This window comes from Oncorhynchus keta, chromosome 37, assembly GCF_023373465.1.
Source record: "Oncorhynchus keta strain PuntledgeMale-10-30-2019 chromosome 37, Oket_V2, whole genome shotgun sequence".
NCBI lineage: Eukaryota > Metazoa > Chordata > Actinopteri > Salmoniformes > Salmonidae > Oncorhynchus > Oncorhynchus keta.
Window position 1 is genome coordinate 11,217,402 of NC_068457.1, and position 25,516 is coordinate 11,242,917.

The 25,516-nt window shown below is 43.2% G+C and overlaps 1 protein-coding gene across 1 annotated transcript; it reads right to left on the reverse strand.

Moving 5' to 3' along the window:
- Positions 1-3,941: 3,941 nt before the first annotated feature.
- On the reverse strand, positions 3,942-24,701 carry LOC118370196 (cAMP-dependent protein kinase catalytic subunit PRKX-like). The gene is made up of 8 exons (XM_035755071.2): positions 23,932-24,701; positions 19,023-19,191; positions 18,225-18,488; positions 16,101-16,220; positions 10,878-10,973; positions 7,755-7,812; positions 6,157-6,234; positions 3,942-5,973 (listed from the first exon to the last, which is right to left on the reverse strand). The coding sequence occupies exons 1-8, from the start codon at positions 24,095-24,097 to the stop codon at positions 5,848-5,850; spliced, it is 1,077 nt and encodes a 358-aa protein (XP_035610964.1). The 5' UTR covers positions 24,098-24,701; the 3' UTR covers positions 3,942-5,847.
- Positions 24,702-25,516: the final 815 nt, after the last annotated feature.

The window sequence follows — 25,516 nt, forward strand, 5'->3', positions numbered from 1 at the left end:
GGACATGGGAATTTATTGCACTGGCCACATCTGCAGTCCTCATGCCTCCTTGCAGCATGCCTAAGGCACGTTCACGCAGATGAGCAGGAACCCTGGGCATCTTTCTTTTGGTGTTTTTCAAAACCAGTAAAAAGGCCTCTTTAGTGTCCTAAAGGACTATGACCTTAAGGACTAAAGGCCAAATTCAATATTTGATCAAATAATGTTTAAAAGAAAAATAATATTTTGGGGATATCTAAAGGGACCCAAAAATTCAAAATCATACAGCTAAATGATCCATGGTATGATCGTATTAAAACAATTCCATATGTTAGCTTAGCTTGAGAGAGACAGCGGTAGAGGAGAGAAGGAGAAGACAGTGGGCAGAAGAGAGGCCAGGCAGGCTGTGTTTGGACCGGTTCCTTGCCTGAGGGATGATACATTTCCCGGCTGTCTTCCAGCCATCAGGTTTTGTTTAATGTTTCCTTCCTCCATGCCAGAAAGATGTATTTTGGAGATGATTCCAAATCATGCTTGACATTTCTACATTGCACCGATGCCAGGGCGGCAGCCAAAACTGCTTATTTAGTGTGTCAATAGGTTAAAAAAATAAAAAAAACTACACAGCTTTAACTTACAACAAGCATGTACGAACAACCAAACATTTCTACAGCTGCTGTCTGAGCACTGTCTAACGTAAAAACAGATAAAATAACCACTCAAAACGAATCAAAAATAGACCTCAACTAAATAAGGAAAAATATGCCAATATTTCAAAACACATTGAGATTTGAGGTATTTGGAGTCGTGAATGATTTAGCCCTGTGAAGCGCTCCAATATGGGCCTTCAGCACCAGAGGACGTAGCTTAGGGACAAGACTTTGTGAGACGCAATCACATCCAGCTGTTCAGCTGTTTTGTTGATGGATGATTTTTTTGGGAAGCATATGTATCCATTTACTAGTGAAAGGGTTAGGAAAAAATAGTTCAAACTTACAAATATGCTCTCTATCTCCTCTACCCCTCTCTCTCTCACACTTTGTTAGGATAGGAACACAAGTGAAGAAGAGAATGAGAGTAAATAAATATCAATAAATATGGTCAGATTTCAAACTATGCAGTAAGCAAAAAAACATCTACTGAACAAAAATATAAACACATGTAGTGTTGGTCTCATGTTTCATGAGCTGAAACAAATAATCACAGAAATGTTTCATTCGCCAAAAATGAAATTTCTCTCAAATATTGTGCACAAATTTGTTTACATCCCTGTTAGTGAGCATTTTTCCTTTGCCAAGATAATCTATCCACCTGACAGGTGTGGCATATCAAGAAGCTGATTAAACACCATGATCATTACACAGGTGCACCTTGTGCTGTGGACAATAAAAGGCCACTCCAAAATGTGCAGTTTTGTCACACAACACAATGCCACAGATGTCTGTAGTTTCGAGGGAGTGTACAATTGGCACGCTGACTGCAGGAATGTCCACCACACAGAGAATTTGTCAGTAGGTCCAACCGGCCTCACAACCGCAGACTGTATGGCGTCGTGTGGGCGAGCGTTGCAGATGTCAACGTTGTGAAAAGAACGCCCCATGGTTGTGGGGGGGTTATGCTATGGGCAGGAATAAACTACAGACAATCAACACAATTGTATTTTAAATCGATGGCAATTTGAGATACCGTGACGATACCCGAGGCCCATTGTCGTGCCATTCATCCGCCGCCTTCACCTCATGTTTCAGCATTAAAATGCACGGACCCATGTCGCAAGGGTCTGTACACAATTCCTGGAAGCTGAAAATGTCCCAGTTCTTCCACCAATTTCCTTATATGAACTGTAACTCAGTAAAACCTTAGAAATTGTTGCATGTTGAGTTTACATTTTTGTTCAGTATTTTCTTATCCACCAACCTCTGAATAATGATACTACCCGGGTTGTGAATCCTTGTAGGGAACATATGTAATGTAATTCAAATCCAGACCCTTCTTAGGCCATTAACCCCTTGGCTATAAGCCCAGACATACGCTACCTCTCAAATTAAAGGGGTTCCTGCTCCGTGCTCCCACTAAAAGACCTGTCATTAAGGTCATTTGCTAGCTCAGGTTCTCAGTCTCAGCTATTCTTTCACAACTGGCTGACTGCATCCATCCACCAATAGGAGACCTAGCAGCCATACTCAACTGCCAGGCTAAGTCATAGTGAGTGCACCGCTTTAGGCTACCATCCCCAGAGAGACAAGATGCTGAAGTCAAAACCTACCAGTCACTGACTGTCGCCTAGCATCCATGATGCGCTCATTCAGTGGTTAAGTCAAGTATTGCGCTGAGGGTACATGCACTTGTTAGCACCTCTCAACAAGTCCATTTCACAAGGCAATGCTAAACTGATGACAGGTGCCATTGACAATCTGACATAACAACATTGTTTAAAGTGTCGTCAGTACGGACCTCCGCTTGTCATTAAGGGGTGGGTGGGGGATGCTCGGAGGAGAGACTAGTCTTTTACTTGGTGGTCAGGCGTCCAGGCGGGGCTCCTGTTTACGGCTGCCCGGAGGTGAGAGGTTAACACTAAAGCGTGTTGTTAGGGCTCTAGAATTGTGACAATGACAGAGCAGAGGTACCTCACAGCATTTTTGTCCTAAAGCTTGAATTTGAATTTTAGGGAATGTAATCGTTTTTGTAAAAGGGTTTAATTCAATTAACTTATTCTCAACCACTCATAATGAGGAATGATTTAGAGTTACATTTCCTTCAATGCCCAATGGGCGTCTATTGTAAGACTGTGATATGGAGTCATTGTGGTCGACTGGATCCCCTCTCCCCAGTCAAACATGAGTCACCATTAGCATCTGCTGAACAACACAGAAACATAAATGGTAAACACAGATGTACAAAGGTCCATTACAGTAAATAACAGGACATGAGCTGCACTGTGCAGCAGGTGGAACATGTGATATTCCAAGAGGAACACCCCCCCTTTCCTGGGATGTCAGGGAAAGAGTGTTAGTGTCTCAAATGGCACCCTATTCTCTATATAGTGCACTACTCCTGACCCAAGCCCTATGGACCCTGGTCAAAAGTAGTGCACTATATAAGGAATAGGGTGCCATTTGAAAAACAGCCACAGAGTCTCAGTGGAGTCTCTCTGATCATAAGGGATTCATTAGTCAGTTATTACAGAGGCAGCTCCACTCTGCTGTGCGTCTCTGGAGCAGTCTTGGATGTCATCACCCAGCATGCAACACAAGGAGGTCCAGACAACACATGAGTCACTTTCCACTGTAAACACTAATGACTTTCTTGAAATAGGGCACCTTTAAAATGGTACCTTGGTGCCTGTAGTTCGTACAGGCACCAACTATACCTCTATACCTTTTAGATGAATTTGGATGAATGAGAGCCTTTAAGAGAGGGGATAATGAAGCTCCAGAATCAATGACTGATGTGCAGTTTAAAGTGTTCATGCACACACATCTCAATGTCAATGTTGGGTAGATACAGACTAGGCCGGTGAACTTGTAGACAAATTACCAACCGACGGTAACACTCCGAAAGTTCATTTGTCTGATGACTTGAAATAGTGGTAGCTAACACTTCTAAGGCCAGCTAAGAGCTATTGAACCATAGAGAAGATTAAAGGTTTTGATACTGTAATAGCATTTGGCCAACCAGACAACAGTCAGTCACATCACTTACATATTGTCTACATTAAATACAAAACCAATGTGGAAATAGGAAATCTCATCCTACGCTGAATTACAAATCTAACCCTGGCTCCTACCACCCCAAGTACTCTGGCATATCTGAAATGATTACATAGATGTAAGCAATATGGAGACAATTCCACCTAGCCTATCAGAAAGCAAAGTATAGCAATTACCAAATTACTTCCACTATTTATACATTACAATATATTATAACCACACTTCAGAGAGGAAAGAGAATCAGTTGTTGGGTCAGTGGATAGGAGGTGTTTTTAATCCTGGTTGTGTGGATCTTTTAAACAGTATCTGAAGAAGTTAAATACAATACTGCGACATTAACCATATGAAAAGGCCATGTAAGGTAGGCTGTTAAATAATGATAAAAAAAAAAATCCATACACTTTGACAAAAGGCATTGGTAAAATGGTATTGGGTATAAAATATATGCTTGTATTGACCTAAAAGTGCAGTATTTTTTCTTTCATATTTGTTTTCCTTTTGCTAATACATAAACATCTTTAAAAAAAAAGGCAAAAGGCTGAGGATTGTAAAGCAAATTCCCTAGAAATACACTTCACACTAAAAAAAATATAATTAAAACAAATACGTAAAAAAAGATATACAAACGGACTGAATAAACTCACACTGAGTTTTGTTCCATGATTGGTTAAGATATATACATAAAACATGACATACACGCAATCAAATGGTTCAAATCAAATCATTTAAGTTGACTAAAAGGAACACAAATGACTTACTGTTACTAAGTACGTTTTTCGAGAGACAGTTTGTGATTGCCTCATGATGTGCTTTCTACTAGCCAGTGATATGATTGGTGGAGAGAAGACAAGTTTATTGGCTGCCTGAAGCAGATGGCTAAGCATCTTACTGAGACTACTTCCTGCTTGGCTATACATGAAACCAGCTGGAGATCTGTATTCTACAGTTCTTTAAAGTACGTGAAAGAGGCCTAGAGACAAAGATAGACACCAGTCAATACACAGGGTCATTTTTTGTTACTGTGTGAACAGCAAAATGGTGGACGGAAGAAAGACGGGAGGAACCAGATTCCACATATAGTAGCTAGCTACACTTCTTCCACACAACAATTACTCCACATATATTATGATTAACAGTCAACGTTTTCAACAGCACAGCTCAAGTATAAACAGTGTGTGTTCTATAAATAAAAGTTGAAAAAGTACCACTAGCTTGTCAGGAGAAAAGAAGAAGACATACAGTATGTCACATCCAAAGGCACCTTTTACAAGAGCTTTCTGGTCTGGCCTTGATGCACACATGCATGGATATCCGGCCGATAGATAGCCAAGTACTTACAGCTCAAAATGACAAGTTTAACAGCCTATTTGACTTGCAGCCAGTCAATAAAATGATATTACAAAGCTTGCTTGGCATGATATTGTAGTACGTTCCTGTACAAGTTTCATACTTTCTCATTGACAAATGTCAAGTACAATCTACTAAGTATGGATGTAGTAACTACACATGTAAATTCCATTTACTGTACAGAGTCTACTGTATGCGTGATCATTTTCGGATCATAAGCTTTGCTCAGTTGGTTGAGTCCTACAAGTTCCAACAAAGAAAACTGGAACCTTTTTGGCCCAACAAAATACATGTAAAAAAATCCTGAATATTGCATTTTAAACATATTCATTTCAGTAACAATGCCCTTTGGTTCAAAGAGGACCATCTTTTTTTTTTTTTTTTTTTTGCATAACAGGAGAAGGCTCAGAGAAACAAAGAAACTGAGGACTGAGGTGTTAGTTAAGTGGAAAAAAAATGTTTTTAAACGAAAGGAAATTAATGCTAGATGAATATTGTGGCGATATGATGGCTCTTTTAGTTATTTTTAGGTAAATTCTGTCCTGCTGTTCCACCCAATGTGGAACACTTCAATGTCTTCAAGCAAGATAAAGTTCTGGGACTTGGACGCTTGGAAGTTCTCTTGCTGACCATACAATGGTGACATCTCAGATGATTTACCAGTCTTTCTGTTATTCAGCAAGATCCAGAAGTCGGTATTTTTTCAACATCTAGAAGTTTGACTCACCTTCTCCAAGGTCTAAAAGTTCCTGAGTCTCTCTCTACAAGACCTAAATGTTTTCAAAGTATTTCTGTCATTACTTCCGCCTTTCTAGAAGTTCTTGAAGATTTCCAAGTCCTTTGCAGGCACAGGTGCATCTTTCTTCCACTCGTCCTCGGGGTAGGCATCAAAGTTAGACGTGTCACCTTCGTGGGACACCTTGGGAACTATGGGTGGCTGAGGGAACAAAAATAACATGACTCTGAATACATCAAAGAGCTAAAAAAAAAGCAGGTGTTTTCTTTTAAAAGTACATCAACTCTAAAATGGTGAGTTGAATGAAAACAGTACATCCTGAAAATAAAGTGTACGTTTACATGTGTTCCCATTGATGTGTGTAATATCGCCAACGTGACAGACCTTCAGTTTTCTCAGAGGTACACCATCCCAGTCTATAGACTTGAACCATCTGTGCTTTTTCACATCGTCTGCTCCGTTCTGCAAGAGAAGACACTGTGCATCAGAGCCGTCCGCGGGCCCTCTATTCGACACAATCTGGAATCAAGATAAATTACGTTCTTCACGTCTGGAATAAAGGGTTTGAAATAATAACGACAATTAGAGCAAAACACTTCATTCTTTCTAAACACTTTGTGGTGTCTGTGGTGATTCCCCCTGTATACTGGGAGTGTGTGGCTAGACCACACCTAGAGTCGGCTAGCTAGTCAGCTAACTAGCACATGTTCCTCAGAAAACCCTTTGAGGCACAAGTTAATAACAGACCGTGTGGTGATTTATGTTTATTTAAATCATTGTGCTTACCAACAGTTGTTTAATTGAAAAGAGACATCATATACTCCCACATTGACTCTTATGCCTTTGAACAGTGTAATTCAAAACACTCAGAACTCATCCTTCGATTGAACGTCAGTGCCAGATACATATATGATTCCAATGAATTAATCATAAAATTGCGGTTGACTACAGGGACGAGAAGTCTGAAACAGATAAACACTTGTTTTTTTTCTTTCCATCTTTGGTGGCTGAGTAAAAGCCAGGCCTGTAGTGTTCCTGAGGCATACATACAAACTGCACAAAACGGAGGCAAGCAAACAAGGAATAATCAGTCCGCCATGAGAGTTAAGATGTGCATGGCGCCTACATTGGACCGCTCAGTGTCTAGTAGAAAAAATTAAATCCCGCCTGTTATGACGGAGAGACAATTCCATCACAGTGGTTCAAAAAATAACATTCATTTATTCAAGAGGAATTACGGATCACTCTACTGAGTGACACGGCGTCCCAAATGGAACCCTATTCCCTACATAGTGCACTGCTTTCGACCAGAGCCCCCCCCCCATGGGCCCTGTTCAAAGCTAGTGCACTTTAAAAGGGAATACGGTGTTACCAAGAGGCCCGTGTTCATTGTGGTGGGAGACTCCAGTTCTCGCTGTGCAAACACAGCTTCTCTGTTGCGTTCTACACATTTCCTGGGCAGATGGCTTGTGCATACTGGCTTCACTCCTACTACTACAGTGGACATCATGGCTACCAAAAGGAGCATCTTTTCAGCAAGATAGAATTGATATTTGCATAGAATGCCCAGTCATGTTGAAATGGCAGGACTAAGTAATGAGCCCGTACCCCATGTGATTAACTACTAAACTGACTTGTTGCCAGTGCAGGGGAAATATGTTTCTCTGTGATCCACCCTAAACCCCTGCTGCCCCCTCCCACGCCTTTAAGGGTGCAAACTACCTCTACAACAACTCCCTCTATGTATCCAGCTAATTGGAACCAAATGCAGACATTCAGTCACTCCCTAGGCCCTTTCCTGTCTCAGTGCTGAGACCGTGACGTCAAACTGCAAAAGACTCACTCCACGACCTGACGAGTCAACAAAATACTTTAACATGGGTTTCATTAGTACCGTGTATCTGTTCTTGTGTAATGTTTTAGTATAGCTTGGGATAATAAACCTTTATAAATCTGAATCATGGTTTGATCTTGAAACTCACCTTCATATTGCCTAACCTCCTGGCTCGGTCAATGACGAGGAACTTCTTGATGAGATCTCTGGAAAACAATAGAAAGACGGTCAAGGAGACAGATTGTTAGTGTGAACTCACTGTGACTGTCTCCAGGTCTGCAGTTTCAGTCAGAAGTCAAGAGGTCCGTCTCCGTCCAAAAGCTGACAAGATAGATGAGCTTGGCTATTGGAACAACAGATACACTGACAGACTCATAAAGGTGCCATGCAGTAACAGAGAGGTACATCCTGTGTGTGTGTGTGTGTGTGTGTGTGTGTGTGTGTGTGTGTGTGTGTGTGTGTGTGTGGTTCATCCAGGCAGAAACATCCTCTTGCTCTTTCCCTCTCCCTATTTTAATTGAGGGAAAGTGACAGGTTTTAAAGTGAAACTTTTCACAACTATGAAGACGCTGACGTAGGGATACTTTAGGGATGAATTTGGGATGATTCACAATGCCTTTAAAAATGACCGTGTAAGTTTTCCGATGATATGCGGCCGGCGCTGACAGAGTGAGCCTTCAATAAAGCTGCCGTATCTCACAACCAACGAGCTTGCCAGCGCAGGCGTAAATATACCAGCCGATTATTGACAGTGTGCATTTTAGTGTCTTAGACCCTCCCAAGTCACAACAACTTCACAATCCTAAAGCCTCCGCTCTCATTCAGTGGCTCTCTTTTACAGTCCCTATATGACAAGGACTGAAAATGGGGAAGCAGCCCCCCGAAGAAGAATAAATAAATACATATACTAACAATCCTACTCCTATAATACTCCCTTGGTCCTGGAACGAACTACAAAAGACTAAAACTGGAAGAGAGTGTCTGAGTTTAAAGCTCTGGTCAAAGAAAATATCACTGACCATTGTAATTGTATGTACACACGGGCTATTTCCTGCTGACCTCTCGCTAGGTCTCCCTCACAAAAGACATTTTTAACATCAATGCCCCCCCCCGGTTAAATAAAAATATGTCCATGTAGCCTGACTTATGAAACGTTGAGGGGAAATACAACGTTCCTTAACTCCAATTGGTTGCCCAATCTGAGACAGTTCTATCTTACGCAATATGTAAGCGATAAACAATGTCACTGTACGTTTCTATGGCAATATACCAGGCAGCAGAGCTTTTTTTCTGGATCAAAATGGGGCTTAGGTGGTGGGAATGGCAGGGGCGTGGCCAATGGTGAAGTCACCAACCAACATGTTTGTGGAATTCTACACATTTTGCCTTGTGGTAGAGATCATTATTTACTTGTTTTTTAAAGCACATTTCCTGCAAATCTACACATTTTGCCATGACTTATGCATGATTCTATGCTATCGGAATGAATCAAACATTTTTTTTTTTAATCAACGAGGCCCAATGCCATGACAAAGACTCATTATCTTTTCTTCATAGTTTCTATCTGGTTTTAGTTGTTTAAGTTGTTTCTTTCTTTCTGTTTGGAGTAAGGCGGCCTGAAAAAAACAACAACACCTTTCTATGCAGAAGGTCCTGCACAGTGACCTTACAGTATATTCTGAATAGCATACTTATTTAAAAATATATATTTCCCTAGGCAAGTCAGTTAAGAACAAATTCTTATTTACAATGACAGCCTGCCCCTGAACTACCTTGTTCAGGGGCAGAACGACCTTGTCAGCTCGGGGATTCGATCCAGCGACCTTTCGGTTACTGGCCCAACGCTCTAACCACTAGGCTACCTACCACCCCCTATTTGAAAGGCATATAACAAGTTGGTCTTACACATGTTCAGTAATACTGTAACACGTCTTATCTTCTCTGTGATAGAAAAGAGTTACTGCAATGGACAGACAAACACGGACAGAGCCAGAGACAGACAACTCAGGTTCAGGTTCTACCCATCAGTTCTGATGGATGGGACCGGGTCAAAGTGACAGTGATATGGCTGGAGGGAATATTTAAAAAAAAAAAAAAAGAAAACCCTTCTGTCTGTCTGGGGCCAAAAGATAGACGGCTTAAGTGTTTGGGGCTCTTTTGTTAGTGTGTTATGTAGCAGTGGGACTGTGTGTGTGTGTGTGTGTGTGTGTGTGTGTGTGGTGTGTGGTAGCAGTGGGACTGTGTGTGTGTGTGTGTGTGTGTGTGTGTGTGTGTGTGTGTGTGTGTGGTAGCAGTGGGACTGTGTGTGTGCGTGTGTGTGTGTGGTAGCAGTGGGACTGTCTGTGTGCGAGTGTGTGCGTGTGTGTGTGTGTGGTAGCAGTGGGACTGTGTGTGCGCGTGCGTTAGGGAACACTGGATGTGTGTGGCCCCTCCCAGGTATCCGGCTGGGCCAGTGTGTCAGGGCTGATTGAGTACTGCCCAGGTCCTCCTCTCCTTCTAAAGCCGGTAATCTCCTAACATTACTCCAGCCTCCAGCTGTTCTGAGGAGCAGTGTGATGGTTGTGACGGGTTTAAAGGACGAGTTCCAACTCAGCAGAGTGTGTCATTAGTGAGGGCCTGCATCCGACATTCAGCGTAGCTAGCTCTTCATCTTCTGCACGGGACGCTGATTGACCCTGCCGTTTGGGAGGATGGTTGCACTGTGTGACGCAGCACACACACACACACTGTCTGCGTGCGCAGGCAGGCACACACGTTCATCCACACATCCGGTGGTCACACACGCACGCACTGGAGAGATAAGTTAAATATTGGATTTGGTACATTCCTAGATGCACATAAACAACTAAAAGGTATTCACAATGCAGCCCTGCCAAATTCCAATTGTCAGGTCCTAATCATGAGTATTGGTAATGCATTTCTAAAACACACTATGGTTGTTATGGGTAGAGAGTGTGATGGTGGATGCGGGTGTGTTTCCAATAACAGTCTGGAGGACTTCTCAGGAACATTTTGTTTCCTGCACGCCAAGACCTAAATCTAAAAAATCTGATTGAAATGTGATGTGAAAACCAACATCCATACATTCTCCTCACAAGTCGAAATTTTATAAGATGGGCTTATCGAATATTATGTATCATACTGGAATACGTTTGTGCCGAGGTAGTGGTAGACTTTGGGGATTTTCCCTCCATTATTTCACCCACAATCCCCTGTGCTTGGATGTGTGCCTGGGTGCGTGTGTGTGTGTGTGTGTGTGTGTACGACCTACTTTACATAAAAATCCAGATGCCGCGGGAATTCCAGCTTCCCGGCGAGGATCTTCTGATAAATACCAAAGGGATTGTCGTCAAAAAACGGTGGGTACCTGGAGAGGGAAATAAAAGAACATGTCATATAAAACAGTCATCTCTCCTCAACCGGTGATATAACTTGTCAACTCCTTCAAAATGTTTGTTCCTATTGGCAAACACTAATCAAATTAAACCACAGAGGAAAAATAGAATCATAAAGCAGGTTTCCATCCAACCTATTTACTCAAGTCAAAAGCACGTCAGATTAAAATGTCACGACAGGCTTGATGGAAGTTTGTCGGTCAACTTTCCAAATGTCTGCCAGGATACGCTATACAAAACGGGGATCTTTTTGTCTCTGTAAAATTGATTATGCGAGAAAAGGCAGTGGAAATGCCTTTCAGGCGCAAATATTGACAACCATTATATTTGAAGTAAACTTAGTGTCACACAATTATATTTTGTGTGGTCCTGCGGAGCCCAGTTGGAAGAGCATGGCGCTTGTAATGCCAGGGTTGTGGGTTTTGATTCCCACGGAGGTCCAGTATGAAAACGTACACACTCACTACTGTAAGTCGCTCTGGATCAGCTGCTAAACTATGTAAAATGTCCTCCCACTACGACATGGGAAAGCATGCAGTTTATTAGGCTACAGATTAAATAAGTTGCGATGAACATCACAGGGTGGTGAAAGTGCATGGTGATGAGCTTGATTGGTGACATGGTGATCAATGCATGTCTGCTGTTTGACAAATCATCTGGCTTTTCGGTCCATAATAATCTCACACATGTAGGTAGCCTACCCACACTGTATCTGAGAGCTGTTGACTTGGGGGCAGGTGCCAAGACCAGAGTGGGCACATTTTCTATATAAAACAAATGTTATTTTGTGACAAAACCATCAATAGAGTTGAAAATGCAATGGAAACCCATTTACTAGTATTTTTTTCCCCCGGTACATGGGAATTTAACCTCAAAAGTTTTGATAAAAGCACAGCTTTTTATGAGCAACAAATCATTTTTGAAGGAAACACGCCTGTGGTGGGAAAACACACATATTTTTATGCAGATTTTTGATGGACGGAAACCTAGCTACAAAACAGGAAATTGAAAGGGCTGCAGTAAAGTACACGACAACACAACGCAGTGAAACACATGACCCTACAGTTTAATTAACTCATCTGGAGACCTGTGTGTGCTATTTAACTCTCTCTGTGTGTGTGTGTGTGTGTGTGTGACCTGTGTCTGTGTCTGTGTCTGTGTCTGTGTCTGTGTCTGTGTCTGTGTGTTGCTCCTCAGACCAATCAGCTGCATTCTGGTGACTGATGGTTTAATGGTGAACGCTTCCCCAGCACTGCTCCAGCCTGGGCAAACCATTAACCGTGCAGGCTGCTTTACATAACGGGCCAGGCCAGCCTAGCTAAATGCATTACACATGCAGCAGACAGGCGGATCATCACACCAGTTTGTCACAGGGGCTGCCGAGCTGAGCCAGTCAAAATGGAGACAGAGACCTCTGACTGTGGAATTGGGGCCTGGAGGCTGTTAGATGTGTAACACAGACCAATATTATTATTATTTTTTATGTAGAAGGTCAGAGAATTGTGTAATAGATTCATTCAAGTCAGACGGTCAGACGAAAGCCAGATAAGACAACTATCAAAAGGACGACTGCATCAGTGGACGACGGCACGCATCAGTCAAAACCTGTCAATAAACTGAAATGACTAAAACGGACAGGATAAGGAAGGGAGAAATAATGCCCGGTAATGATTTTTGGTCATGGCCTGAGATCAGAATAAAGTCCTTCAGAAAAGCTGCTTTCCAAGGGGAATGTAATGTCTTTAGCAGGGACAGGTCTCTACAGTGAATGTCAGAGCAGAAGGGAGGGGGAAAAAAAGAAGAGAAAGAGTCAGGGCGTTGGTAGAATACGAGGGGAGCCAAAGGATGAATCAACAGAGAGCTGCTTTCCTGATGGGTCCTCCTCTTAAAGAGGGAGGCCAAGTGCAGGCTACCACCATGCAGTCGTCCCCCCAGGCACGCCCGCCAGCCTGCCGGTAGATTAGTCTAGGTCCCCAGTGATGAACAGTGAGAGACTAGAGACTCGGCTCCTCTTATGCAACAGCAACCTACGGTTTACGTAACACCTGAGGTGTCGCCAAGATTCCACAGGGAGGAGGATGGGGAGAGGAACGGACGGAGGAAATGGTGAAAACAGGATAAATCAAAACAGGGAACGACTAACATGTTTAGCAGTAGGAGTTAGGATCGTCTGTACGCAGGAGTAGGCCTAGGTGTTTGGGAGTAGATTTAAACTAGCACGGCTACAGTAAGAATCGACAAGAATGCTCATCTTCCACAGATTGCAGAGAAACAGAAATTACAACGGTTTCTGGTTAGCATGGAACTGGAATAGGCTACATTGACCAGAGAAGATGTTGTGATGTGAGTGGGAGGGAGGACCACACACACACACACACAGCGGTTTTCATTAAGGAGAGCAGGCTCCCCCTCCAGGCAGGATTAGATACAGGATGATACAAGCCTACTGGACTGTCTGTGTGTGTCGGTGTGTGTGTGTAAGATACAGTGTAAGATATGTGTGGAGCTCAGTGCACAGGTGACCTCGTCATGATTATTCCCAGAAGTCAGGACCCTGGGGCGGATGGATGTCTGAGTGTGTAAACCTACCACACCTCGTAACTTTCAGAAGCCGCCCCCCCCCTTTACATTCCTCCACTACGGAAGCTACAGGACCTTTGACAAAACGGTTACACGGCAGGCAACCTTTAGGGCGCGTTGTTCTGAAGGGAGCTTTTGTCTCCTGGGGCGCTGAGTGTGTGCGCACACTTCAAAAGGCCAGTGTGACGGATGCTAAGGAGAAGGTCACATTTTTCTTCACCAGAAGCCCAAGGCCACTGAATTCTCTACTGGCACATGAATATACTAATATAATAATAATAATATAATAATATAATAATAATAATAATAATATAATATATATAATAATATATGCCATTTAGCAGACGCTTTTATCCAAAGCGACTTAAAGGTCGCTTTGGTGATGTGAGGAGGCACTTCTGATTCGCTGACAACTTCACTACCACTCTAGTACAGAAGCACATTTCTATATTCATACAGATTTAATCAATACGGTAAATAACAAAAAATGATTAATCAAATAAAAAAATGAAAATAAATCAAATTCATGTTACAGATGATATTTCCCCAACTGTTCTGCCACGTAGTGAAGAAAAGCAGAGTGATTGCTTTGATAGCTGCTAAGTACTAGGCCTATCAATATTCACTTTATTCAAAAGGCATAGATATGAAGTCAAATCTCTGATTTCACAACATTTTTACCCATTCTGGGGATAAGGGCTGTGCTCCATTTCCATAGCAAAACAAACAATACACACCCAAACCCATCCTGTGTACTGTGCTGAGGTTATAATAACTAGTGCCCTCTAGGGGCGGCTAATTCACATGATAGGCAGTGGATCCCAACCTTTTTTCGGGCTACTGTACCACCAACTGAACTTTGCTCTGCCTGGAGTACCCCTGATTTACCCCCTCATGAGTATTTTACCAGTAGGACTATGGTCTCATGAATCTTTTCAAGTACCCTCTGTGGACAGGCCAAGTGCCCCTGGTTGGGAGCCTCTGTGATAGTGTACTGAACATAACACTATCAGAGCCCTTCTCTCTTGCTGGGTGGTTCGAGCCCTGAATGCTGATTGGCTGACAGCCATGGTATATCAGACTGTATACCACAGGTATGACAAAACATTTTTACCACTCTAATTACGCTGGTAACCAGTTTATGACGGCAATAAGGCATTTCAGAGGTTCGTGATATATGGCCAATATACCACGGCTAAGGGCTGTATCCAGGCACTCCGCGTTGTGTCGTGACAAAGAACAGCCCTTAGCCGTGGTTTATTGGCCATATACCACACCCCCTCGTGCCTTATTGCTTAATAATATGGCACTTGGCAGACACTTTTATCCACTCACCGTTCAGTGAGTGCACACATAGGCTACACCCTACATATTGAGCCTAGTACATGGAGCCTATGTGACGCCTGCAGAAATGCATGCAGATTATAAGCAAAAAGCAAGCGCTTAACTCATGTGTAGGATGGGCTATATAGAACAAATCATTTAACTTGGTTCCCTCGTCTCAAAGAGGAGCGGAAGAGCAGCCGGCCACGTGAGTGATGCTATATGCTGCTAGCAGACATACACTCAGTCAGTGAGTCATTCATTCATTCAAGGCCAGTGCACTCCACAGAAGCACTGCTGAAATAGGATTTCTATAGGCACCAGGCCGCAGATGTACCATAGCTAAACGGCCCGGCGTCACTGACAGTGTTCCAAATGGCACCCTATTCCCTATGTCGTGCACTTCTTTTGACCAGGATTCTGTTCAAAAGTAGTGCACTGCATCGGGAATAGGGTGCCATTTGGAACACAGGCCCGGCGTCGTTAAGTTATGGTACAACTACGGCCCGTCTACAGAAATCATATTTGAGCAGTGCTTCTGTAGGCCTTGAATTAATGAGTGACTGAGTGGGGTTCTCAGACGAGAGAGCACAGCTTAAAGCCACCAGAGTTTGTTATCATGAAACCTTGGTCTCCACAGATCACACACAGGTGGGAATGTGTCAGAATAAGTTACTTTTGACCTTTCTTCAATCTGTAACCTTCATTTCATCCTTAAGACCGTCCACCTCTGTCATCACAGAAACACAAGGCAGACTGGTCTTGGAATTAAGCCCACTACAGAGTGACGTAACCTCATAAGGTCAACTCTGAATAACAGCACACTTGTCACTCCATTGACTCACCACAGACATTCTGCTGGATACTACCCACTGTCCATAGAGGATAGCCACTCTTCATACATACTACTACACTAGCACGGGATCAATTCTATCTCAATTCAGGAAGTAAACTGGAATTCCGATTCCAATATTTTTCATTAAAAAATCAAATTGAGGAGAATTGGAATGTTAGTTTACATTCTGAATATAAATGAAATTGAGCCCAACCCCTGCTACTACCACCCAGTCATCTTGTCCTCTGGTGGACTGGGGCCCCCTGGTGTTCAACCCTGCCCTGTCAGGAGACATGACACTAGTGTTCAGCTCAACACCAGTCCTTCCCATTCAGTCAGAGGACAGGACAATACTACTCACCCAGCCAGCATCTCAAAGACGAGGATCCCCAGGGCCCACCAGTCCACCGCCCGGCCATGACCTTTGCTCTGGATGACCTCTGGGGCCAGGTACTCTGGGGTTCCACACAGAGTCCACGTCCTGAACGGAGCGATGGAGAAAGAGACATTAAAGAGAAACAATATTAGGTTTGAACCATTTACATTTGAGATGTTACGTTACTACAACAGAACACAGGAACACGCAGACACGTACAACGTTTATTTGGGATGTGTAGCCGAGAATAGCTGACTGATGATCAATCCAAGCCTCGGTTTCCCCCAAGGGTCACCCTGTACGCAGCACACACTGCACATTCCAATGAGTTCACCCGAGAGAGAGGAGACTTCAATTACATTCAGGGAAAGACAACCCCAGTCAGGTAAAGTGCTCAACCTGCCGTTTATACTAGTGTCCTGTATGTAGGTTGCTCTCACAACAGTATCAGCGGTCAGTCGACTGGTCCTTCCAGTCAGTAGTAGTGCAGCCTATGCAGACTGATTTCACAGTAGCATGTACACTGACGTGGTATAACTAATACAGCGTGTGCAGCCTGATCTCACAGTACTATCGGGTGGTATATGGATCCAACAGAGTGACGGAGCTTTAGTTTGCTGGAAGTATTGGTTCTGGTTGTGTTATTGGTAGATCAATGTCTTTGGTTCAATAGTACAGCTGATTAACACTGTTTGGAGGACATATACAACCCTGGATCACTATTATCAGGCCAGCAGGGAGGGTATCTGAAGTGGGGAGCAGAATATGACACAACAAACTATAATTTTCATCTGATTTTTTTTATGTTCTGAAGAAGAAAAAAAACTGGCCCTTTGGAAAATAACTCTTGGACAGTTGCCGTGGTGATGGTTAATTTGTATGCAAATGGTTACTCTGTTTAAAGAGCAGGCTCGAGGTCCCTGATTTCATTCGTACATTTCCACCATTAGTATAGAGTTTGATGTGAACGACAACGGGACACTGGTCGCAATGTGGAAAATGCAGATTGCATTGTGCATTTTTTTTGTGGCATGCAACCTTTGTCTGAAAGGCATATCTACCTCAGACTCAGAGTACTCTCTGGACAGAGTGCTACTCTACGACTGACAAAGCTAGTCTAAAAAAAAACGGTAACCTCCGAGCACATCCCAGAACCAAAGCGGGTCCATTCTGCCATGAGGTGGCACTGTGGAAGCATCAACAGTGTGGTGTGGTATTGTTTCACCTTCTAAACTGATCGCCCGCGCACAGGAACACCACCAGTGGAAAGGCAGCCAACTCAGCTCATTCGTTTGTTCTTCACACCCTCGCCGCATTCGAGGCAATTCCTTTTGCCTTCCGTTTCTTTAAGTGGGTCACAAGATGCACATCTACTCCAAATCTGTTTTACTCTCCCGGACAGAGAAAATGTAATCTTAGTCCATTTTGTTTACATGTCAGTGGGTCAGGTTTGTGTTCAGCGAGGCTCCCTGCAAAACACTAGTGCTACTGCAGTCTCACTACACTACCGCAGTGCAGATACAACACCGTTTTAACCCGGAGTGCTGCAGCTTTCCAATCCTACGGAGGTTACTGAAGAGGACTAGCTGCTTGTAACGCAAATATAAAAACAAAATAACGGCAATTTCCATCGCATCTTTGCATTTTTTTCCGATTCCGTCTTAGATAGAGCGAGGATTCCCCTCCATACACTCGGAATATTATATGGGTGTAAAATGACAACTTCAGGAAGGATATCTATGTCCCTACTGTACCAATCAGGCAAATATGTCTGTATGGCTCTTACAATGAGACAGAAAAACAAACAGCATTCATTCCCGCAATTAACACGGCAGTCTAATAATATCCTGGTAATGACTTGTCAGGGGGCATAATATCTAACAATTAAGGATGTCCTAGCTGTGCAACACACCTGCTCCCAGATGGGATGATACCTGTGGGGACGAACAGCTCATACTGGGACGCTGCTCTGCGGCTGACCCTGTGCTGCTTCCAGTCTCTAGGGTGTGTGTGGTCTCAGGGAAGTTGGAAATATAATAACACAGTCCAAAGACACATTTCCGTGTCTCGATGGACAATAAAGTTGCACTCTACGGCATTACATCATACCTGTCCGAGAGCTTCTTAGCGAAGCCGAAGTCCGTGAGGCGGATGTGTCCCTCGCTGTCCAGCAGTATATTCTCCGGCTTCAGGTCTCGGTAGACGATCTCTTTGGAGTGGAGGTACTCGATGGCACACACGATCTCCGTGGAGTAGAAGAGGCCCGTGGTGTTGCTGAAGCGCCCGCGGCTACGGAGGTAACTGAACAGCTCCCCGCCTGGAACGTAGTCCATCAGCATGTAGAGTAAACGATCGTCATGGTGGGTCCAGAACCTGGAAGGTATAAACAGGAAATAAACACACCAGTACATTTGAACAAGGTGACTATAGTCAAACACAAATATTGGTCAGGTAACAGTGGTTGGATGTAGAGAGTTAGACCACACGGTAGTCTGGTCAGTGTTTGCTCAGCTTACAGTATGTGGCATGGACCTTGTCAAAACGGTTGTAGAGGACAAGTGGAAAGTGGCCCTGTGTGGCTTAGTGGGTAGGAACGCGGTGCTAGCAACACCAAGGTCATGGGATTCACCACCCCTAATCACACACATATTCTAGAAACGCATACACTCACTGTAGGGGAGGTCACCTTGGATAAAGACTTATGCTTAATGGCATATATTATTTATATATTAAATCCACTTCCAACAGATCTGTGGCTGACGATGGCGTTGAGGCGATCAGACAATAACAGTCTGATGAGGAAGGGGAGGTGGACTTCGGTCAGGACTTCCTTGTCTTTATGTTATGACAGCCACATTAGGCTATGTTTGGTGACGTTGTGTGTCGATGAGGTGATCAGACACTCACAGTCTGATGAGGAAGGGGTGGTTGACTTCGGTCAGGACTTCCTTCTCGTTGTGGACGTGCTGCTCCTGCTTCAGCCGGATCACGTCAGGGATCTTCATCGCCTTCAGAGCGTAGAACGCCCTGCTCTTCTTGTCTTTCACCAGGAACACCCTGCCAAAGGTCCCTGTGCCTGAAGCAACGAGAGAGAGAGAGCAACAGTCATTAGACAAGGCGTTAAGTTCTCTCTCATACCCCCCCCCCGAAAGGTCATAGAGCAAAATTGAATTCAGATTATTTCTGCAATAAATCAACCACCATCATTTTTTACTTCACACTTATTTTTCTTAATAATGCATTGTTGGTTAAGGGCCTGTAAATAAGCATTCATTGTAAGGTCTACACCTCTTGTATTCGGCATATGTAACAAATAACATTTGATTTGATAAATCAGGAACAGATCTCTGGATCAAGTAATTTCATGAAATCAGAATGACATTTCTTTTTGACATTCAATCATGCCTGACATGTCTTCCACCCTTCCATCAATTAAAAGAGGTTGAACCTGGAAGAACTGTCCAAGATTCCTTGAGTTGTCTTCTCACTCTTTTACAAGTCTGACCTCATTATTCCGGTCCCCAATTCAGAATGTTTCTCTATTCCCATCCCCAGGTCTAGAGGAGTACAAAATAACACCCCATGTCTAGTCATATTTCACTGTGAGTAAGGCGAGAGGGAGTAGACAAACAGAGAGATGGACTCACAATCCCAGATAAAGTTGGCTTCTGGCACGTTTGGGCTTACCTCGCACAAGGATTCTTTGTCCTTCCCTGTTCTCAGTCTCCATAGTAATCTAATAGGAGCAAGCAAAACAAAGCCCAACCCCTTTCTTTGTCTTCTTCATCATCATATCATAAGACAGAGGTTAGATAAATGTCAGGTTTGACTCTGAGCTCAAATGTACTACTATACCTGAAAACATTGCTGGTGTAATATAGCGCCTCAAAGCAGATACGTTCTTGTAAAGTCAGCACAATCAGATGGATATTCTACAGATTTTTGTCCTCTCCTAGTGGGCCTTATACTACTTATCTAGAGATTCCCAACAGGCAGTCTTTAGGCCTACACTATTAAAGCACGAAAAACAGCTAGAGAAAATCTTTTGGCAAACATAGTGAGCACCTTGCTCAATATAAGTGAGTTAATAATGACATTTGTGTAGTCTTTAGGCAACAGCTCAATCAATATTTTGTTTGTATTCAGAAGGAATCTGCTGCAGAAGCCAATCGTCTAGGGAGGTTAGGACTAGTACCTGTCGGCACAGTAAAGACATATGGTAATGTCCTTTTCCAATCACCGTTCGTTGCTCCCTCAAGTAGCCTAATCTTGTGGATGCAGCAAACTGATATTTTTCTTCCTCTAGTAGCTACTGTTGCAGTTGAAGTCGGAAGTTTACATACACCTTAGCCAAATACATTTAAACTCCGTTTTTCACAATTCCTGACATTTAATCCTAGTAAAAATTCCCTGTCTTAGGTCAGTTAGGATCACCACTTTAATTTAAGAATGTGAAATGTCAGAATAATAGTAGAAAATGATTTATTTCAGCTTTTGTTTCTTTCATCACATTCCCAGTGGGTCAGAAGTTTATATACATTCAATTAGTATTTGGTAGCATTGCCTTTAAAATTGTTTAACTTGGGTCAAACGTTTCAGGTAGCCTTCCCACAATAAGTTGGGTGAATTTTGGCCCATTCCTCCTGACAGGGCTAGTGTAACTGAGTCAGGTTTGTAGGCCTCCTTGCTCGCACACGCTTTTTGAGTTCTGCCCACACATTTTCTATAGGATTGAGGTCAGGGATTTGTGATGGCCACTCCAATACCTTGACGTTGTTGTCCTCAAGGCATTTTTCCACAACTTTGAAAGTATGCTTGGGGTCATTGTCCATTTGAAAGACCCATTTGTGACCAAGCTTTAACTTCCTGTCTGATGTCTTGAGATGTTGCTTCAATATATCCACATATTTTCTTCCCTCATGATGCCATATATTTTGTGAAGTGCACAAGTCCCTCCTGCAGCAAAGCACCCCCACAACATGATGCTGCCACCCCTGTGCTTCACGGTTGGGATGGTGTTCTTCAGCTTGCAAGCCTCCCCCTTTTCCCTCCAAATACAAAGATGGTCATTATGGCCAAACAGTTCTATTTTTGTTTCATCAGACCAGAGGACATTTCTCAAAAAAGTATGATCTTTGTCCCCATGTGCTGTTGCAAACCGTACTCTGGCTTTTTATGGCGGTTTTGGAGCAGTGGCTTCTTCCGTGCTGAGCGGCCTTTCAGGTTATGTCGATATAGGACTCGTTTTTACTGTGGATATAGATACTTTTGTACCTGTTTCCTCCAGCATCTTCACAAGGTCCTTTGCTGTTGTTCTGGGATTGATTTGCACTTTTCGCACCAAAGTACATTCATCTCTAGGAGACAGAACCATTCCTGAGCGGTATGACGGCTGCGTGGTCCCATGGTGTTTATACTTGCGTACTATTGTTTGTACAGATGAACGTGGTACCTTCAGGCGTTTGGAAAATGTTCCCAGGGATGAACCAGACTTGTGGAGGTCTACAATTTTTTTTTCTGAAGTCTTGGCAGATTTCTTTTGATTTTCCCATGATGTCAAACAAAGAGGCATTGAGTTTGAAGGTAGGCCTTGAAACACATCCACAGGTAGACCTCCAATATACTCAAATGATGTCAATTCGCCTATCAGAAGCTTCTAAAGCCATTACATCATTTTCTGGAATTTTCCAAGCTGTTTAAAGGCACTTAGTGTATGTAACCCACTTCTGACCCACAAGAATTGTGATACATGGAATTATACGTGAAATAATCTGCCTGTAAACAATTGTTGTAAAAATGACTTGTGTCATACACAAAGTAGATGTCCTAACTGACTTGCCAAAACTATAGTTTGTTAACAAGAAATTTGTAGAGTAGTTGAAAAATGAGTTTTAATGACTCCAACCTAAGTGTATGCAAACTTCCGACTTCAACTGTATATACTATTTTCATCATATTGAGTGATTACCACCAGAAATGTCCAGTGATTTCGTTTGGCAATGTGACATAGGTTTCCCCCAGCAAGTGGGTCAAGCCTGGTTTGTTCTTTTCTCTCCAATATAGCAACGCCAGAAGCAAAGGGATATGCACCAAATGCTGCACTGAATACTTGCATGGTGTACTGAATATTGTTTCCAAAAAAATAAAAACAGCTAGGCTATATGATAATAAATGGCACAAAATGGATGTTTCTCACAAAACCAATGTGAGGCATTTTGCATGGAAACAAACCAGAGGTCTAGCTAACTTGGAAAAGTGAAGGGGAAATGACTGACCTATTTTTGCTCCACAACTGAACTGAATCAATTAGAGGGAGAAAGAGTGACACCTGTTTTCACAGCGACACTTAAAGGTGTGCTATTTTGTCAGATTCTTGGCTTGCTGGATGCTAGCCTACATGTATTTGAATAGAATACAGAATGCTTCTTGTTCTAATTCTGTGGGAGCAGAAATAGATAGGCCTGTGTGTTTTATTTGATTTGACTGACACTACATATTTGACGGAACAAGGCCAGACGTGGACTGATAAGAGCCTAGCTTGTTGATGCTACTCAATGCACTTGGCTTAGGCCCCACCATTTTTGCCTCATCACCAAAAAAATGTTTCCTATGCATGAAAGATGGGCAAAATGCCTGTAATGACTGTAAGCTTCGAATGTCACGTGAGAGCGAGGCGCCTCATTATTTCAATGACCATTAGACAAAAGCCGTCCTCAAGACGTGTAACTGATTAGTCATAAGAAGTAAATCCCTCTCATCATCATCATCATCATCTAACAAAAGGTTTTGCAATTTGGATGATTTTATCTACGGCCTATAAGTTTCATCCTCTCCCTGATCGCGTGGGCTTAGAATGACGGGAATTCTCTATTTGCTAAGTGTCCTGCTCGTCATTAATCAAATATGAGAGTAAAAGATGAAGTGGTTTTCGTGATCAGTAGCCTGTGTTCAGTGTTGAAGTAGTGCATGTTGTTTTAACATTCTTGGTTTCTGGCATTAGACTCACCACAGAGGACTTCACCCATGTGAAAAAAAACACTGTTCAACAGCTGAGCCTGCTGACACATTACCCATGCAGCGAAAGGACTTACGTGCCCATACAAGAGTGAGCAGAGCCAAACACAAACTTTGACATTCCTTTGACATTCACAGGGCACTGCTCACAATAACAAAAAGGAACATCTGACACCTCACTAATATAGCTATTTCCTTTTTTCTTTTTACAAATAATACATACTCACCCTCTCTGAACTAGTCGAAAGGGTTTCAATGTTGCAAAAGTCTGATAGAGGGAAGTAAGAGTTTCCTCCATTAAGCTTTCACTTCTCGAGCTGGTTATTTCATGTATGCAATGTGACCATGTACCCTGCTTGATCCCTGAGATATACACAGATATTTCCCCTAATGTCATGTCAAGAAAATGTTGACCATCCCAGCAACTGTGTGGGCTGACGAATTCCTCAATGATTGGGCACAGGGTGGACGTTAAACCTATGGGTGGGCTTGACTGAAATGGAGAATGTTCTTGTCCCCATCCGGTTGACAGGTTAAGTAGCAGACCGAACAGGGTCATGACAGCTTTCTTCTGACTCAAGAGTTGAATGATGTTTCATATTCAGCACGTCACCATGTCATGATCTCATATCCCATGGAATGGCTCATCACATAGTCGCCTTGGCACGAGCCAAACATGTACCAGTAGTAGCAGCCTATATAGCTTAGTTGATAGGCAGGATAGTGTGAGAAGCCCTGTGATAGACAGACCAGTTATACCAGCGTGTGTACTGTAACATACTGGCTTGCTGCCTAAACTTACCAACTGTGGCAATGGTGTCCAGGTCATCGAGTGAGTATGTCCTGTTGTTCAGCGTTAACGATGCTGCTCCGGCCAACAACATGGGACTGCTCGCGCAGGTCTTGGCACTCTCGCGAATGGAGTTGCTTTCATTAGTTATCCCAACCTTTGCCTTTGTTGATGCCATTTTCCGTATGCATCCAAATGTAGCTATTCTAGCAATCACTTTAGCCAGCTAGTTAGCTACCAAACCGGTTTCGCCGAGGATAGATAGCCAATGACGGCTTACAGTAGCCAATTCTCAAGATCAGTGTCCGCCTTATTCCCGAATACCAACTATGGGTTTAAATCAAATGTGGCTACTTCCCTTGGACAAGCAAGCATCTTGTCTTGATAGCTGGAAAACAGGTGCCGATCGTATCCTGGCGGAATCGCATGATGTCTCTCGAGCGGTCACTGCTGTCAAATGCAGACGCTAGCTAGCCATAGCAAACAGAGTAGCTAGCAATTTATAGCTAACACAAAAGAAAACCATCCCACCGCTAGCGACTGAATGAATGACCAACGCTACTAAAGCTAGCTAATGTCAAACTACAAACGCATACTGCACATTTCTACACGAGCCGCCGCTTGAGTAGCTAGGGGGTCTCGTGTTGTCTCGCTAGTTTACCTTCCGTCATAGGAAGCTAGTTGGCTAGCAAGAAAGATATTTGAGACATTTAAATGATTTACTCATCCGCTTCGTTCGCAAGTAGAACCTCACCCAGTTCAACAACACACATACAGGGCAAAGGAGCGGTGGGGAGTGCTTTGTGTTGACAAAAAAACGACCAATGAGTAAACACCCCATGTGCAAATTGACCAATGGTATGATTAAAGGGGCGGAGACCCGTTTGACAGACAGCTGGGAAACAGCCGTAACTGTTCTTTCCACATGTACAGTTTGAAGACATGCCACTCAAATGAAACACGGTCTGCTTTCCACTGTGAGATTAAACTGATACAGACAGTAAAGAGTGCCAGTACACAGCACCAGCAAAATGTAGCCTAATATCAAATGGCAAGGTTTTAGAAAGCGGACTGAACTCCACTCTCTCTCTGTAAACCCTTGATACAGTAAAACCTGAAAGCAATGAGTAATGGGGTGTGTATTATTTACTCATGGGCTGCGGTGGGGATGAGATGCTGGGGTGTGGAGAGTGACTGGTGGAGTGCCTCACTACCTTCTCAATTTTCAGAGGAAACCCCTAGACATGTTTGCTAATGACCCACTGTCAAAATACCCAAATGAGAACAGCTGTTTCCGGGCCTCAGATGACTTTTCACGTGACACACTAAGGGGCCTGGCTGGCTCACAGGCTCTCTCTCTCTCACTCACACACACACACACACACACACACACACACACACACACACACACACACACACACACACACACACACACACACACACACACACACACACACACACACACACACACACACACACACACACACACACACGTAACGGATGCGAAGCGGCTAGCTTAGTTAGCGGTGGTGCGCGCTAAATAGAGTTTCAATCAGTGACGTCACTTGCTCTGAGACCTTGAAGTAGTTGGGTGGCT